At 44.5% G+C, this 18298-nt stretch overlaps 2 protein-coding genes and 2 pseudogenes across 4 annotated transcripts in view; 2 read left to right on the top strand and 2 right to left on the bottom strand.

The window, feature by feature from the left end:
• The window catches only part of LOC133283275 (olfactory receptor 14C36-like), a 538687-nt gene that overhangs the window by 138770 nt on the left and 381619 nt on the right, over nucleotides 1-18298 (bottom strand). The window lies entirely within an intron of this gene.
• LOC133283296 (olfactory receptor 5AP2-like) lies at nucleotides 917-1876 on the bottom strand. Its single transcript, XM_061479979.1, has one exon. It carries the CDS (start codon nucleotides 1874-1876, stop codon nucleotides 917-919), a length of 960 nt encoding a protein of 319 aa, XP_061335963.1.
• On the top strand, nucleotides 2950-6584 carry LOC133283295 (olfactory receptor 5AP2-like; annotated as a pseudogene).
• LOC133283294 (olfactory receptor 5J3-like) lies at nucleotides 10073-11008 on the top strand (annotated as a pseudogene).

The raw sequence follows: 18298 nt of genomic DNA, 5'->3' as shown, positions 1-18298 counted from the left end.
CTTATTGAGACCCAGACAGCTCTCAGTTACCACCAATTCTGTGTTCAGGTTTGTCTTTCATCTATGGAAGCTTCCTACAAACTTAATTCTTATATGAAATAGACAATTTGGTTTTCCTGGTGTGCTTGAGCATGAGCAAGGCATGGACATGGGATGTAGGTGCTTATCTCCAAGTGGAATTCTGTTTCTCTCACCATTTAGGTAAAAGGTTATTTCAGATGAATGTAAAACACCACTTACAATGAATGGGAAGAGGTCCTGATGTGCCCAAAATGTCCCTGACACTGGGTGGTCTCAGCACAGTTCATCATCCTCCATTATGAATTATATCATCTACAACTTTTTACTTTAAATGAAATCTTGATATTCAAAGGTGCAACTTGAGATCTTGATTCCCACCAGCTTCTTCTCTTTGAAAGGCACAAACAAATGCCATGAATCTTCTGAAACCTTTTCTCTGACTCTTTTTCAGCAAGCAAATGTAAAACTACACTTCCTCTTCCCTCCCACCCCAGCAGCGTTAATAAAGAGCTCACAGGTAAGAGTGAGGAATTTTACTGGAGCTGAGGGACAAGGTCAAGAATCTTGCAAGAAGAAGACATCTTTATCAGTGACAAAAGTTATAACTGAGCAAAGCTGATTGGTGTTTCCTGTGAGGGAAAGAGGCCTGGGATAATTCAGGGTAATTTCTTCCTACAGGCTGCTAACTATGAAATGAATTGAAGTTTGAGGTTCTTCTCCTTTTAGTTTCCTTCCAAGGAAGGAAGATGTGATTCTGGGGATCTATATCTCATTAAAATCTGTAATTGAGTTTTGTGCAGGAAGTGTGGAAGATTCTACATCAAATCATGGGGTTTATTGGGAAAAATCCCTTTGTTTTAGTGCCCTATAGGCTTTCTCACTTGAGATGAACTGTTCATGTCCTCGATGACAGAAATCTTCTGTGTTGCCAGCAGCTGAAAAACCTCCTCGCGCATTTCATCAGAGACCGCTTCACCTCCCTGTTCCTCAGGCTGTAGATGAAGGGGTTGAGCATGGGGATGAGCACAGCATAGAAGATGGAGGCCACCTTATCCAGGCTTCTGTGGCTAGAAGGAGGTTGTAGGTACATGAAGAATCCTGTCCCAAAGTACATGGAAACAGCCATAAAATGGGAGGCACAGGTGTGGAAGGCTCTGGCCCTGCTCTGTGCTGAGCACATCCTCAGCACGGTGCAGAGGATAGAGATGTAGGAGAGAAGAATGACCACACTTGCAAACACCGCATTGACGGTGATGAAGGCAAAGATGACCATCTCACTGCTGTGCATGTCGGAGCACACAAGCTTTAGCACAGGGACGACGTCGCAGAAGAAGTGGTCAATGCGGTTGAGACCACAGAAGGAACCTCCAAACACGCACCATGTAAAGATGATGGCACTGGGGAAGGCAAATAGGTAGGATGATGCTACCAGCTGCCAGCAGACACGGCTGGAGATGATGGTCACATAAAGCAGGGGCTGGCAGATAGCAACGTGCCGATCATAGGCCATCATGGCCAGGAGGTGGCACTCACTAATAGCAAAGAAAGCGAACATGAAGAACTGCATCATGCAGCCAAGAAAAGAAATGGTTTTGTCCTCTGATAACAGGTCTGCCAGCATCCTGGGGGAGATGACTGTGGAATAGCAGATGTCAGTGAAGGCAAAATGGGTGAGGAAGAAGTACATGGGGGTGTGGAGGCTGGGAGACACCCGAACCAAGATGATAATGCCAGAGTTCCCCACCAGAGTGACAATGTAAATCAACAGAAACAACACAAACAGAGGGGTCTGCGCAAGAGGGCTGTCTGTAATTCCCAACAGGATGAATTCAGTCTGGGTCTGATTTCCTTCCATGACCTGGTGCTACCTGCTGAGGCAAAAGGAAGAGAAACATAACAGTTTTTAGAAGTGGAGATTCATTTTCGGACCATATTTGACTCCAATCAATCACATTTTTAAGTGCCACATTTTGGTTGAATTCATATATTATGCTATCTTTTTAACCAAAATCATATGGTTTTTTGGTCTTCACTTAGTCTATTTATAAAGGAACAGGAAGCACACTGAAGCCACAAATGACATTTTTGGTTTTCTATACTGGAACACTTAAAACGATGGATTTATTTAGGCACTTTTGGACCATATTGTAATTCAAACAATGACCAGTTTAACTGCTACATTACTGTATATTCCACTCTATTTTCTAAGCCAAATTATATATATTTTATGTTATACAGTTGAGGTATCTTGAACTGGGACCGCATTCTAGGAACAAACAGTATTTTCAATGCTAGGACTCTTAAAACCATGGATTTATTCAAGCGCGTGTGTTTTCAGATTAAAGAAAAGAATCAGATCTTTCTTCACTTTCACTCTTCAGTTTTCAGAGTTAATTTGGACAGAAGACAACTGAAAACCTCATAGTAGCGCATGTAAACCAGGGGGATAGAAAGTCCCAGTCCCAGTGAAATCCAGCTTACGCGTGAATGAGCTGCACGCATTTTCCCTTGCCTTTTAGATATCATTCCAGTCACCAAATCACATTTATCAAACTATTTGACTTTATTCATAACAGATAAAATTCACATGATTTATACCTCTCTGAGCTCCAGCACAGTGAAGCATCCTAAACCTATGAGTATTAAGTTGCTTGCATTAAAAAGGAGTGGATGTTACAATGTGCTGATTTGTTACTGACTATATTAGTCAGTGACTATATTCTGCTGACAATCTGCAATGTTGCATTTCTTTGTAACAAAATAAGATTCATCTTCATTTAACTCTTGAATAAATCAGTGCATCTTGCTTTAGCAGCCTCTGTAAAAGAAACACAACCTGCATCAGACATTGCTCCCTCTTATTATAAAAAGAACCCACATTGATAAGGCTGTTTTCTGACACAGCTTTCCCAAAGAGGACCTGAGGACATGAAGAAGAAATGCCACTGCTTCAATGAAGGTAAGGCTCTGCTTTGTGTTGATGTTACCTCCTGTGACTTCCTTCTGCCACCGAGTGATGGGAGCCATGGGTTAATCCCCAAAGCAGCAGAGAACATCTATGTGCCGGCATCAGCTCTGTTAAGCACCCGATGTGAAGAGAGGTGAACTCCTTCAGACTCCAAGAGCCCAGCTTGTGGTGCTGAGGCTGTAAATACAGTTGCATGTGCTCTCCTGGGAGGAAGCCTTCAGGGCTGCTCGTGACTTACCTCAGGTAAACAAAGAGAAGCAAAAAGCAAAGGGTGTGAAATCACCTCTGAAAGGCATTGTGGTGCTTGGGAATCTGAGAGACATGGAGTGGATGAGCCAAGCCAGAGCACAGCTACACAGCAGCAGTGCTGAGCAGCTCATAGGATGCTTCTGGCATACTTGTGGACTATGCAAAGGTTTTGGTCTCACCTTGGCAACAGAATGAGGAGGGATTTAGAGACATTCCTGATCTTGCAGAGGGTCCCTAAATACAACATGAAGTACAAGTGACTCCTTCTCTGGAGCTGCTGCTGTCCCTCTGTGCACACTTGCGTGCCCAGTTTTCCAGCCCCAATAGGATTATCCACATGTAGTGCCTGGATGGCCAACACCTGAGCTGGTGCTTTAGGGCTTCCACTGTATTGAAGGGTGAGAAATGGGCATTTGAAGCAGTGATGAATTGTCCCAGGGTGAGCTAATAGGCCTTTATCCACCTGAGCAGCCTCAGCTGGGGCTTCATCCCTACCCTCCACCCATTTACCCCTCATCTCTATTTAAGCTCAGCCCAAGGTTTTTGCACTATGCTTGAGAAAGTCTGGTTTCCAGTTTAGCATTAGTTGTGCCCATCTATGGAATCCGTTGATGGTGATCTGAGGTTGCTTGTGGACTTCCCTAGCAATTGCTGGACCTAAACCTCACCAGGGGATTGACTTGACCTGTGTTGGCTTGGTTTTGGACGTGCTTCATAGTCTCCAACTCGCCTGATGCTCTGGAATCTTGGCTGAACTTGGCCTAGGTCTCTGTTCCTGCTCTACTTTTCCTGCTCAGGTACCATGGGATGGTCCCTGCACACAGTGGTGTTCTCCTTCGGTTCAATTTAGATAGATTAAGGAGACAAACCCCTGTGGCACTCCCCATGTTCCTGCAGAGTAGAACCCATTACCCTCTGCACCCAACAGCCCAGCCACTGTTCACTGCTCTGGCAGTCCCTCTCCATCCAGACCATTTCCCTGCATGGGCACAAGAGTAGATAGTCTATTCAGTGTGGGAATTAGAGTGATCAATTGAACTTTATACTGGAGTGTTATTCTCCGGTCATTAGTATCACCTCCATTTTCCAAATATAATTGTAGAATGATGTTTTGAGTAGGTGGGTAACACTGTGGTTTGGTAATGGGTTTCCAGTCTTAGTAAAAGCTCTTTGCAAACATCTCCTTGCTTAGTGGTAATGGTTATACTCGGACAAATATAAACATGTACAGAAGGAATGTCTAATATGTATTTACCCCCTCTCCTGACACAATCCTTTTTGGGGATGTATTTTATCCTATTTAAGAGATCAGCATAGACAATTTCAATAGGATATGCTCTATTTGTCTGTATTGTTGCCTTTCTAGTTCCCCTCAGCAATGATAAGGTGCAGAATCTGTCTTTGAATGATTTCCTTGGAGAAAGGAACAAGAGGTATGCACGATAATAGCTCAGCCTGAAAGAGGCTGGGTCTTCAACAGGAAACCAGAAGTGGCATCTCAGGTACTGTTTTGGGGGATGGTGGTGGAACTAGTTTTAAACTCCTCTCAAATGTCTGTGTTTGAGACACATGGTTATGTTATAAATCCTTTCTAAATGGAAGTTTTACTTCCTGACCTTAATCTGGCAGGAAATCAGTTGCTTGAAAGTATTTGCTGTTTGCTTAAGATGTAAGTTGAATGATAGAAATTAAAGGGAAAAGCACATTTTTAACAAGTCACCAGTGAAGCTGGAAGATACTGGTGAAGCAAAGATAAATGCATATGCCCTTCTCTCTCTTCTAGGTATTTATTCTTTTGAGATGAGAGCAGTTATTGAGATGGAGTTTAGCCCCAAAGTAGCCACTAACCTTGTTATTAATCAGTTGTTTTTAATGAAAACCAACATATTGCTTTTATTTCTGAGCACTTAGACTAAGGAGCAACAAATTCAGACTCTGAGCTACCTGGGGTAATGAAAAGAGTCTCTGGGACATCTTCAACCTGAAAAGCAGCATGAAAGTTAATATTCCTTTACTTTGTGTATTATCACAACAGTCAACCTGAGCTGCTCTTCCCTTAATGTGGGGAAAACTGCAGGCAGATGGAAACATAGTGAAGACCACGGTGATGTCCAAGGGAAAACTTGTTTTGTTGGCTTCAGACTTCCTTTGAAATCGGTGTGTGAAGGTAGAACATATATACAAAGCTTGATCTAAGAGCTTGAGTGGTAGATGTAGTCAGTGACTCCCTGCATGGGCAGGTGGTTGTGGACCACCTAAGCATCCTGCCAAGGTGCCTGGCTGTGTTTCATTAGAGAATGTCTTCATTATCTACAGAGTACAGGATTAAATCCCACTAATAATTAAGCAAGGGATTAAGCCATCATAACCAAGCCCACGGAAACCACCCTGCTGCCTGGGAGCTGGGAGCCTCTTGGACACTGATGGCCTGGGAAAACTGGACTACGGTGACAGAGTTTGTTTTCAAGGGGTTCACAGATTGCCTCGACTTCCAGGTTACCCTTTTGTGCTTTTCCTGCTCATCTGTGTCACCACCTTGGCATCATTGCTGCAGTCTAGCTCGATTCCCAGCTTCAAAGCCCCATGTACTTCTTCCTCAGCCACTTGTCCTACTTGGATCTGTGCTATTCCTCCGTGGTGACACCCAAAATGCTGCTGAACCTCTTGTCTGAAAGGAAGACTTTCTTTTGCTGGCTGCTTCCTACAGCTCTATATCTATGCTGCTTTTGCAATCACAGAGTGCTACCTCCTGGCTGGGATGGCGTATGACTGCTATGTTGCCATCTGCAACCCCTTGCGTTAACCCATCCTCATGTCCAAGAAGGTCTGTGTTTCCCTCTTAGTTGGGTCCTATGCAGTTGGGCTTTTTAGTTCAGCCATCTTCACAGGCTTTGCATTGAGGGTGTCCTTCTGTGGCCCCAATGTCATTGACCACTACTTCTGCGATGGGCCACCACTCTCAAAGTTGGCTTGTTCTTATACTTCCCTCAACCAAGTGTTGCTGTTTGCTTTTGGGGGCTTCAATGAGGTCACCACAATATCAGTCATCCTCATCTCCTATGGCCACATCCTCTTCACCGTCATGAGGACAGGCTCTGTGCTGGGCAAAGCTTTTGGTACCTGTGCATCCCACCTAGTGGCTGTCACCATCTTCTATGGGACCCTTATCTTCGTGTACCTACGGCCCAGCTCCAGCTACAACCTGGGCAGGGACAAAATAGTTTCTGTCTTTTACACCACGGTGACCCCAATGTTGAACCCTTTCATCTACAGCCTGAGGAACAAGGAGGTTAAGAGTGCTCTGAAGAGAACAGTGGGGAGAACGATTATTTCCCTGCCAAAGTAGTAAATGGTTTGACACTTAGTGATGGGAGTGGGGTAGGTGTTTTTGAGTCTTCTTGAGGTTGGAGAGAAGCTGTGATAATACTTCTGTGTATTATTGTCCATTTTGTAGATCAGCTTTATCGATGTGGGAGTAATTTGCTATACATTTGCCTCTTGATAGTGTATTTCATAACAGGAGAAACACATACTCACTGAAGAGCCACCAAAGGTTGATTTGTGATGAAACATGCTAAAATGTCCAACTTGTTCCTGAATATTTGAAGGCAAGAATATGTTGGATTTTCCTATGTACCTGCCATGGCTTAAGCAACCCCAAATCGCTTCTTTCTTGAAGGGAAATATGATGACAAGGCTCGGTCCTGTTAAAATAACCCATTTATGAGATTTCTGCTGAGGACTTGGACTAGTTTCTCAGCTGTCTTTTCAAGAGCCCACTTGTGGTCTCTTACAGCTGGGACATCATTCACCAGTATGGTGGACGCTCTACCAAGTGCTGTACCTCTTCCAGCCATGAGATGTGATCTATGGACTTAAGGTGAATTTCAGTGCTTCCAGGTAATCCCCATGACAGATGGGAGCATGCAGGAGAACACACAGAGCAGACCAAGGAGGCTTGGAGGAGAGAGGAGGAAGAAAAGTTCCCTAAAGCTGCAGGAAACAGGGAAGCTGAAGAGGAGCTTCTCGGAATTTTCTTCCCTGATCAACAACCCATCAAAGAATGTTCAAAGGTATTTGAAGATTTCCCTGCTGCGCTTTAATCCTTCAAAGTGCTTTTTATAGTGAAGAAATACTTCAAATGATTTTGTTAATATACAGAGCAAAGGATTGGACAGTGATGGTTCCTAAATGTACTGTTGAGTGGAATTGTTCAATACGTATATTCAAACTTAATGTACAGTAAAGCCATGCTGCGTTTGTTGCAATAAAACACATTTCTATTTTTATTCTCTTTTTTTTTTCTCTAAGCATGTAGTTCTCTGTATCCACAAGACCATTAGTTGTGGGATTTCACTGGCCAAAAATGGAGTTTAATAAGTAGACATTATATCTGATCTCAGTCTCCCTCCTTAAAAGGAACTCAAATGGCTCAAGTGAATGGTGGTGCATAAAGATATAATAAAGATATATAAAGATATTAGCTGCATATAGAACGTATATCATGATTCTGATATATTTAAGTTCAGGACATCTGAATTTCAGGTGGCGGAGGCCCACCCAGCCTATGGGTCATGGCACCTCCTTATGTCAGATTTCAGTTCTGTATAACTTCAATGTACTTTTTATTTGAAACTCCCCCTTTCCATTATCACCTTCATTATAAGAGGAAAATTAATAGGCTCAAAACATCCTTAGACACAACAGAGCTGATACAAGATGAGGAATTTAGTGATAAAAACTTCGAAGGTTTATACCTAATAACCTGATGACTGTCTACCTGCTTTCTACAAGTTGTTTTTCCTCCTTGTCATGCTGTTGTAAGAAGCAAAATAAGTTTATTCTGGCAATAACTGGAATATGTGTTTTTAGTCACCTTTTCAGGGAAGGGGAGGGTGTTTTGAGCTGTACCTGAAGGATTGGTGATACAGTGGGAACAAACAGGAATCACTGGTGAAAGTGTTGTCACAGAAACTCCCCAAATATAAACCTTGCTGTTAAAATATTGCCATTTGTAGAAGCTAAACCCAACCAGGGGTCAACACAGCTGTCTGCATTGCTCTTCTCCATCCATATTTAGGTTTGTTGGTGCAAATTGTTGCTGGTTGTGCTGGTGACATTGATGCTTTCCTCCAGAAGCTCATGGGTTCCAGTGAGTCCTGCAGCATTTCTCAGCCATTCCTTTGGCCAACTGAATGGCACCACTGGCGTTCACAGACTGGAAGATAACCTGGCACACCTATAGCTCATGTGTTGGTCTGTATGTCACACTGATGGGTAGCAAGGTGAGCCCAAACCCATCTCATTTGTCCATCTCTCAGCCAGTCCTCTAGGCTCTCAGTGATACAAATCAGTAGCCCAGTGACAGTCTCCCCAGGGAAGTGGTGGATTCCCTCCCATTGGACACTTAAGCTTCAGCTGGAGAAGGTGCTGGAACATCTAGCTTAGATCAGGCTTTGCCTAGAAAGGTTGGACCAGATGATCCTTGAGGTCCCTTCCACCCTGGTGTTCTCTGGTTCTGATGGAGAACTTAGTCTGTTCATGCAACCATGTGTGGGTCTTCTCTGGCCATGGCAAATCCTCCTTTGGGCTACACAGACTCTATTGATCCATCCAATTCCTCCTGAGGTATCATAGGATGTATGGACACAGGTCTTGGCAGGCATGGCTTGTGTCCTTTAGGGTAGCCAGAGGGATGTATGGTAGGTCTTTGATAGTCCTGGACTCCCACGTATGAACAGTTGAGCCACCACCTTCATTTCTCCTGACTGCAATGAGACTTTTGGCAGTTAGCTCATATACCAATGCTTAATGCTGTTGGCAACTGATGGATGAATAAATCCCACTTATGGATCAAATCTGATCCAAATATGACTCTGTTCATGCTGTCGGTCTAATCTCAAAGCATGGGCTTCTAGTATTTAAAGGGAAAACTCAGCTATACTGAAAGAAACACTGTGAATTGTAACACCCAAAAACGTTCCAGGCACTGGAAGAATCTGGTGTCTATTGAGTGTGTTGAGCAGAGGCAAACGACACTGAAGTTACCATGAATATACTATCAATTTGCTGCTACACCCCTCCAAAAATGTTATAGAAAGAACTGGATTAACATCATCCCTTTTCAAAAGAAGTTGTAATGGAATGGGTTTGGTCTTGCAATAGAAGTGGAGCAGTGGAATGACTTGTCTCTGTGCAAAAAGGAGTCAAAAATGGGTAGCTGAGATACTCTGGAAGTACCTGGAGCACAGTAAAAAGGTCTAATGGACCATCAGTCATGTTCTGACAAGTTGGTCCTAGATAGACCCCTGTGTTCCTAACCATCAGTAGCCTTTCAGGCTCATTTAGTGCTTGGAGGCTTGGGTCAGCCTTCATCTTCTATAATCCCAGCTTTCTTCTCCAGGCATCCATCCAGAGGTAATTACCTAAGCTGCTTGCAGCAGATGTTTAAGATAATTGACACAGACTGCCCTTTGGCTGCACCTTCTCACCTGCCCCTTGATTCTTCAAAAGGGCTTGTGAAGAACAACTTGTGCTTGTTTGGATCTCTGCTTTTCCGGTCCCTGGAGGCTGCTGAATGTTGTTACAGGTTAGAAATCTTTGTGACAACAATTAGAAGAGATTTTCCACCAGCCTGTGTGGGCAAGCTTGGAGCAAATGGCCACAGAGCAGTCCATTCCACTGTAGCTCCCTGGAAATGAATAGTGGGGATGCCCTCGATGCACAGGGTGCTAATTGTCAAGTTATCCCATTCCAGTTCAAATAAAGGCATGGTTTCCACTGTCCTGTATTTTCAAGACTTTTTTCCTTCCTTGCCAGATACAAAAGCCCTGAATGGCAGAGCAGAATCACACCTCAGCAGCAGAGTTCATTCTCAAGGGTCTCAGTGACCAAGCGGAGGTGAAGGCAGCCCTTTTTGTGCTGTTGCTGCTCATCTACACCGTCACCCTTCTGGGCAACACAGGGATAACTGTAGCCATCTGAGGTCACCCACAGCTCCACACATCCATGTACTTCTTCCTGGGCAGCCTCTCCATTGTTCACATCTGCTTCACCTCCATGGTAGCCCCCAGGACTTCGGTCAACTTCCTATTGGAGAAGACCATTTCCTTTGCTGGCTGTATGGGTCAAGGTTTCTTCTACATCGTCTTTGTGACAACTGAGTTTTTCCTGCTGGCTGTCATGGCCTATGACCGGTATGTGGCCATCTGTAACCACTTGCTCTACTCCTCTGTTATGATTCGGAGGTTATGTGTGGGGCTGGTGGTTGGGTGCTATATTGGGGGTGTCCTGAACTCCATCATTCAGATGACCTTCATCATCAGGCTGCCCTTCTGCAGCTTCAATGTCATCAACCACTTCTTCTGTGATGTTCCTCCTCTCCTGGCTCTGTCCTGTGCCAGCACGTACATCAATGAGATGATCCTCTTCTCCTTGGCTGGTGTCATTGAGCTCAGCACCATCTCTGCCATTCTGGTCTCCTATGTCTTCATCTTCTTTGCCATCCTGAGGGTCCGTTCTGCTGAGGGCAGGAAAAAAGCCTTTTCCACCTGCATGTCCCACCTGATTGTGGTGATCAAGTTGTACGGAACAGCCATCTTCATGTATTTACGCCCTAACTCTAGTTACTCCCTGAACACTGACAAAGTGGTCTCTGTTTTCTACACGGTGGTGATCCCCATGCTCAACCCCCTCATCTACAGCTTGAGGAACAAAGAGATGAAGGATGCTCTGTGGAGAACTGCAGAAAGAATCACAGTCAGGCTTTGAAAACCCTGATCCAGGGATTTGGGTAACATGAGGATTTGTCCCAGAGGCTGTGGAGCCTCCACCCATGGACATGTTCAGAAGCTGCCTGAATGAGGCCAGGAGCAACCTGATGTGACCATGACTAGCATGACCATGACTAGTCACTGATGTGACTATGACCAGCAGGACATAGTTATTGCTCAGAAAGGACATCTAGGAGGTCTCTGGTCCTATGACTTGCAAGTTATACACATAAACACATATGTATTTGTGTGTATATACATAAAAACACAATATTAAATGCATCCTAAACTCTATATTTATATATAACACAATATATTCTTGTGTTAAATGTGAAACCAACACCCATGAGACTGATTTTCCTTGCCTCAGTTTAGTTGGGGTCTCAGTGAATTGTGGGCTGGGTGGGGGAGACAGCTCCTATGAAAAGCTTTTCCCAGGACGGATGGAAACCCAAGATCTAAATGGATGAACTGATGTTTTAATGCAGTTGTGGAGCAATGGGATATCGTGCGTGAGCCAAGTGAGTGAAATGCAAATTCTTCAACAGGTCTGTGTTTGGAACCAGGCTGCTGAGTTAAATCACAGTCAAATTGGGCTTTGCCACCTCTTTTCAGGCAGCTGTAGAACTTCACCCTTTCATTTTTCCTCCTCAAGTTCTGCCTTTCTCAAAGCCTTTAAGAGAAGCTCTAAGGAGTTTTCTAATTTATACCCACAGTGGTTTGTTAAAAACAAAGGCAAGAATGTTATCAGTAGAGTTTGCTGCAGGAGAGTTGCATTTTGGTTTGAGGCAATGGGGATTAAAGAAACCCAAGGGAAACATGGAAACACACCAACACGCTGAAACAACAGGGAAAATCGGAGGTAATGAAAAAACCTAACCAAAAGTCTTTATTTCCTATGCAAGAAGTCATTCCTGGCACAAATTGCAGCTCCCCCATATCCTGGTTGCTATAAAATCACAATGCCACCAGGGAAAACAGTCACCACAGGGTTTCCCTACACACCCAAAACTTCCCTATTTCTTCAGCAGCTCATCACTCAAAGGTGAGAGATGTCCCTGATCCAACTGTGTTAACAAGCTCATCTGGGAATGGATTTGGAGCTGATGGGCTGATAGGAAGGAGAAGGCTTGGCTGAGTCCTGGATGGAGATTTTCCACCTGTGGTCACTTGACCTGTGTCTTCCCCAGTGGGAAAAACACTCTTTAATCCTGGGGAAAATAACCCAAACAGGGATGTGACCCTGGCCAGCACTAAGAAATAAGTCTTTATTCTTCATTTAGACTTCATTCTTTATTTATACTTTATTCTTTAACCTTTACATTTTTTTTATTATGTATTTATTATATATATATTATATATATATATTCTTATTCTTTACTCTTATTCTTTGTTCTTACTGTTTACTAAACTTACCATCCTGAACCTGACTCTTACTGTTGCCAGGAGGACATGACAGTATCCACATATGCCTGCTCTTTAGATGTCCATTTCCCCTTCAAAGCTGCATTTCATCTACTTCTGAACAAAATCCATTCCTTTTCCTATGTGATTTTTGTTCCTTCTTGGTACCATTACTCTCTGTGGTCACCTCCAAGAGGTGCAAAATGGTCACAGGAGTCCCTCTAGGTATCAAAAGGCAGAAGTTTTGAAATAAGTGGCTAGAAAATCCTGTATCAGGATTTCTTATACAACACCACCATCTATTGGACGTTGCTGGGAATAGCCACTCCTTTTTCTCTGAGATAAAACTTTAATTTCTTACGTGCTGGGAAAGTTTGATAAGCCAAGTGGCTTGTTCTTGCACAGGAAACTGAGAGATAATAGATAAATAAACTAAGACCATCATGTTGCCTCTACAGTTGGCTGATCCTATGTAGACGGTTTATTTCCTGACCCTGTTAAGGCAATGTCAGATGGTTTAACAGCTTCAAAGTCCCCTCACATTTAGAAATGATGCTTTAAACCCCACTTTTCCTAATGCAGTTTTTGGCTGAGGCTTCAGGTTGTATGAAATGTAGATTATTGTAGAATCATAGAGTGGTTTGGTTTGGAAAGGAGCTTGGTTCCAACCCCCTGCCATGGTCAGGGACACTACACACTAGACCATGTCATCCAAGCCCCTGTGTCCAACCTGGCCTTGAACATTGCCAGGCATGGGGCAGCCACAGCTTCTCTGGGCACCCTGTGCCAGTGCCTCAGCACCCTCACAGGGAAGAGCTTCTTTGTTATCTGTAACCTGAACTCCCCCTGTTCCATTTGAACCCATCACCCCTTGCCCTGTCACTCCAGTCCCTGATGAAGAGTCCCTCTCCAGCACCCTTGTGGCCCCCTTCAGACACTGGAAGCTGCTCTGAGGTCTCCACACAGCTTCTTTTCTTCAGGCTGAACAGCCCCAGTGTTCTCAGCCTGGCTCCATACAGGAGCTGCTCCATCCCCTGATCATCCTCGTGGCCTCCTCCGCACTTGATCCGTGTCCTTCTGATGTTGAGGATATCAAATTCACTCTGCCTTTTAAATGTTTTTTTTTTTCATTAAATAGTCTGTGCTATCCATACACAATTTGAAGTGCTAATTCCTGGTGTTTTAAATGATTCCTTTCTCCATCTAGATCCTTCCTCTAGATTCACAGATCCCTCTCAGAAAGTATCCCCATTGTACATCTTTAGTCCTGACAAAGCCATCCCAGATTTTATAATGAAAGCAAACGAAAACATATCAGATCTCAAAACAGGTAAGGTCTCAACCTTTATCCCATGGACGTGAAGCATTTAATTCCTTGTTGATGTATGTAAATCACACCCATCACCACCTAAATAATCCCTGGGGAGCAGCTGGGCTTATTTAGGTGCTCTCTGATGCTGAATTAAATGGGTGAGGATGCCTATACAGTAACCAAGTTCCTGGGTTACTGGTGGATCCATCCTGGTAACCTGCATGGGGTAGGAAACCCACCTTTTGTTACAGAGCATTAAGTTCTAGGCAGGAATAACCAGGGTCATTCCCTACTAGGGCTTTTGGGGAGTAAAGAGGTGATTTCTGTCCTTTCCTGGAAGGCCCTGCAGCCCCCTCTCATCTTTGGGAGCACAGTAACGGAAGCATTTCTGATTGAAAAGTAAAGGCAACTGCATCAAAATGAAAAGGAAGTTGTGCTTTTATATTTTCATTCTAAGTAGCAGCATAAACTGATATAAAGGAGAGCTGAATTTCTCCTACACTGAGGGTTGAACACATTTGAGAGTGCTTCCCAAGAGGTAATCTTGTTTTTGAATACGGATGTGACACACTACATATTGCTATGTACTAAAAAAATACCTTTGGGGATTTTTGAAGGCTGGGTAAAACTCTTAAAGGCAACAATTTTGGGCTGGTATTGTTCAAATAAGACCTTCCGGTGCCATTAATTTTAAAACCTGTTGGGTGTATCCTGACCTGGCTCTTGGGAGCCCTTTGGGCTGTCCCTTGCCTGGTCTGACAGCTCCCTGCCAGTTAATGTGTAATCCCCTGACTTGTTTTACCCCTGGCTCTGTGAATACCACAAAGGACAAGGCTCTGGAAGGACGGGTAGATGCTGCATGGGAGAAGACAGAGCAGCATTACCCTTCTAGCTGGAGCCTGGAGAAGCTGGGAGTATTAAAACCCATTTCAAGTGGATCTGAGAGCAAAGAGGAAGAAATCCCTGATATGAAAACCCTGCTTTGTCCTGTGGCATCCACAGTGTCCACAGGCCTTGTAGCAAACCTTACCTCCTCTGCTTTATTTCAGGGCAGCAGAAACCATCCCCTTGAGGAATCAGAGGGATGCTGGTGCTGTGAGCATGGGGCTCTTTTGCTTCCTATTTTAAACGATCCTTTTCTTCACTCATTAGACAGTTTGTGCTTTAAGACTCTCGAAAGAGCAGGTAACCAAGCAGTGTGTTATGACTTTATATATCTGGCACCTTCCCCTTGTTCCTGTACTGGGATCTTGAGGATAACATCCACTATGATGGCTTTGGACTACCAGACTGGAAATTGAGATGAGTTCTTAGGCAGAAGCTCTTCTCTGTGAAGGTGCTGAGGCGCTGGCACAGGGTGCCCAGAGAAGCTGTGGCTGCCCCATCCCTGGCAGTGTTCAAGGTCAGGTTCGATGGGACTTGGAGCAAGCTGCTCCAGTGGAAGGTGTCCCTGCCACGGGAAGGGTTGGAATGGGATGAGCTTTAAGGTCTCTTCCAACACAAACCTGTCTGGGATTCTATGGTTCCATGAGAGCAAGGTAACTGCTACCTAACCAGGAGGTTATGCTGCAAGGTTTTGCTTGGCTGTAGGATCATAACAGCATCTGGATGTTCTCCTATCCATAATGTCAAGAGTTACATCTTGGATAACCCTAGCAACAGTCTTCTTGGTGAGTCCTAGGGCAGCTTGTTGAAAGCTTGGCCAAAAACCAAGATCTTACCAAATCGGAGTAGGAAAGCCACAAATGGAGGTCCTTTCCCCAGGAATACAGGGATAAATATTCAGTCAACTCTTCAGCTGAGTGTGGACCCACAACCTGCATGGATAATATCTAAACGAGGGCGGCAAGGTATGGGTTTTCAGATTAATTTATCTCCATTCCAGTGAGTGTGCGCAAGCTGCAGGGAGATGTGATTGCTGGGGGAAGCTGTCGTGTATAGCACAAGCTGCAGCCTTAGAAACATCCCAGCTTTCATATCTGCCCTTGGATCACTTCAGACCAAGCACTTGGTTTGTCAAGCAAGAAAAAGTGAGGGTGAGCCTTTGTTAATTGTGAGCTTCAGGTCAATTGTCCCCTGGCAGGAGATGTGTGTGTCTGGGCAGGTGGATGCTGCCTCAGGGGGAGGATTGAGCCCCAGACCCAAACAGTTTGATTTTCATTACTTGGGTCACATCTTCCAGCTCCATGGTGATGGCTCAGGAGCTGCTTTGCCTCTGGCATCTCTATGTGAGCAGTGAAAAGCAGCTCTAAATCCCCATTAATAACACCAGGAGACCACACGCGTTGCTCACAAGACATCTGAACTGAGGAGTCTGGCTCTGGAGGGGGAGCTCACCCCTTCAGCAAAAGGTCATCAAATAATGATGACTCTTAAGCATGGCTCTGCTTGTCAGATACCAGCCACGCGCACTCCTGCTTTGCTCTCTGGTGTAACTCTGTCAAGTGATGATTAATGTTAGGCAGGAAAAATCAATGAAGATTTATTCTGCCTGTTGTAAGCTGTGATTTTAGGAGCTGCTGATTTCTCCCAGGCAGAATTTATCTTTGATCAAGCCTGAATGTATCTTTTGTCTCCAAGTTAGGCATCGTGTCTAAAGCAAAGTGGGGTGAGAAATCCTGGCTCTGCACCATCCTACCCTAAGGAAAGCCACATTTGCTCTCAAAGAGGTCCTCCTGGGTCACAGAGAACAGCTATTTATTCCTCATGTACTCACACTGGACTGGCAGCACCCAAAAGATGAGAAATAATTCCCACGAGTGCTACGTGCTGGCTGCTACGGCTTACGATCGCTACGTGGCCATTTGTAACCCCCTTCTCCTACTCCATGGTCATGTCCCAAAGGCTTTGCACTGGGTTGTTGGCTGGTGCCTTCTTAGCTGGCGTGATCAGCTCTACCACACACACGGTTTCCATATCTCGTCTCCCGTTCTGTTGGTCCAAGACGATCAATCACTTCTTCTGTGATGGACCACCACTGCTAGCCCTCTCCTGCTCTGACACCCCTGCCATGAGGATAGCAAAAAGTAGAGTCTTCTCCTCTTTGTCCATTCATGGTTCCTAGTCAGCTGAAAGGAGAGCACTACCCTGCCCTGGTGAGAAGCAGCAGGATGGATATTGCACCTTCAAGGATGGTTCGATATTGCACCTTGATGAGGATGGTTGGATATAGCACCTTCAAGTATGCTTGGATATAGCACCTTCATAAAGAAGGGACTAAACATACTTGGAAGCATGACAGCTGGAAAACACGCTTCTCCTTAAACCAAGGCTACATTCTGTGCTGGGATGGACAGGACTTTCTCTGGCTGCAGCCTGAGACCTGACAGTGACTGTGTACTGGAAAGAAAGTTGTTGTCCAAAGTGATTCTTACTTAAATATTACTTGAATTTAATATATTTTATTATTTAAATGTTATTAAACATAACAATAAACTTTATTTCAGGCTTCAGAGTGCAAAAGGGAGAAGGTAGGTGGCAGCTTTGCCCTGCTGGCATCAAACCAGCAGATATCTAAGCTCATGTTTTATATTAGCAAATGATTTCTGGTGTTATTTCTGGTTTTAAGGAAATATTAACTGATATTTCCAGGTATTTCAACTCCAGCCCACAAGGTTTGGTGACGTGAAATGACAGAGGGGATTTTGAGATGAGCTCTTAGGCAAAAGCTCTTCCCTGGGAGGGTGCTGAGGCACTGGCAAAGGGTGCCCAGAGAAGCTGTGGCTGCCCCATCCCTGGCAGTGTTCAAGGCCAGGTTGGACACAGGGGCTTGGAGCAAGCTTCCCTAGTGCAAGGTGTCCCTGCCCGTGGCAGGGGTTGGAACTGGAGGGCTTTAAGGTCCCTTCCAACACAAACCAGGCTGCAATTCTAAGAAATAAAGCTGTCAGTCTCTTGAAGTCAAAGCCCTTGTGGGAAATGGGGACAAGTCATATCTGAGCCTCTGCTCTGCTGTGATTTTAAGTAGGGTTGTAAAAAACCTGAGTGCTGTTAGGAGGGAGGATTTGGGGTCCTCCTCCCCCCTGAAAAGCCAAGGTTCTGCTGGGCTGGGTCCCCTGACAAAGCTGATGGAGCAAGTGCAGTACCCAGCTGTCTGCATCTGGGACTTCAAGCTGCATTATTCACCCTGCACAAGTGCACCCAGGCATTCTTAGTGGCCTTTTTTGCCTTCATGTTGTTCCTTTAAATGATCTTTGAATTATATATTTTTCTTCTTTCCAGAATTTGATTGAGAGTTATTTGTCTCTCTGTTATACTGATTTTCCCACTTCATAAGCCTTTGCTTTAGCCCAGTACCCAATGTGGAAGAAAGACATTCAAAACCACTCAGAAATCCTTTTCTGCCCTCCTCCAGTCCATCTCCTGGACTGTCAGTCTGTTGCTTTCTAGCAGAAAACAAGGTTTGCATTGAAAACATTTAAAGCGACCTGTTTGCCCCATCCTTTGTGTTTTCTAAATGTCTGGGACAAGGTTATCAGTTAATTTTTTTACCAAGGGTTTTATAATATCTCTTCATATAGGAGAAGCATTCAGGACACACCAGCACTCAGGATTCTTCAGATGAAGGCTGGGAAA

This window comes from Pezoporus flaviventris, unplaced genomic scaffold, assembly GCF_033815535.1.
Source record: "Pezoporus flaviventris isolate CSIRO_AGI_PZ_B2104156 unplaced genomic scaffold, CSIRO_AGI_Pfla_v1 ptg000160l, whole genome shotgun sequence".
NCBI lineage: Eukaryota > Metazoa > Chordata > Aves > Psittaciformes > Psittacidae > Pezoporus > Pezoporus flaviventris.
The sequence above is the reverse complement of the archived record's forward strand: the minus strand, read 5'-3'. Positions and strand labels throughout refer to the sequence as shown.

Bases quoted from the DNA above. Each gene is read 5' to 3' on its own strand.
- LOC133283296 (XM_061479979.1), bottom strand. From the start codon at position 1,876: ATGGAAGGAAATCAGACCCAGACTGAATTCATCCTGTTGGGAATTACA.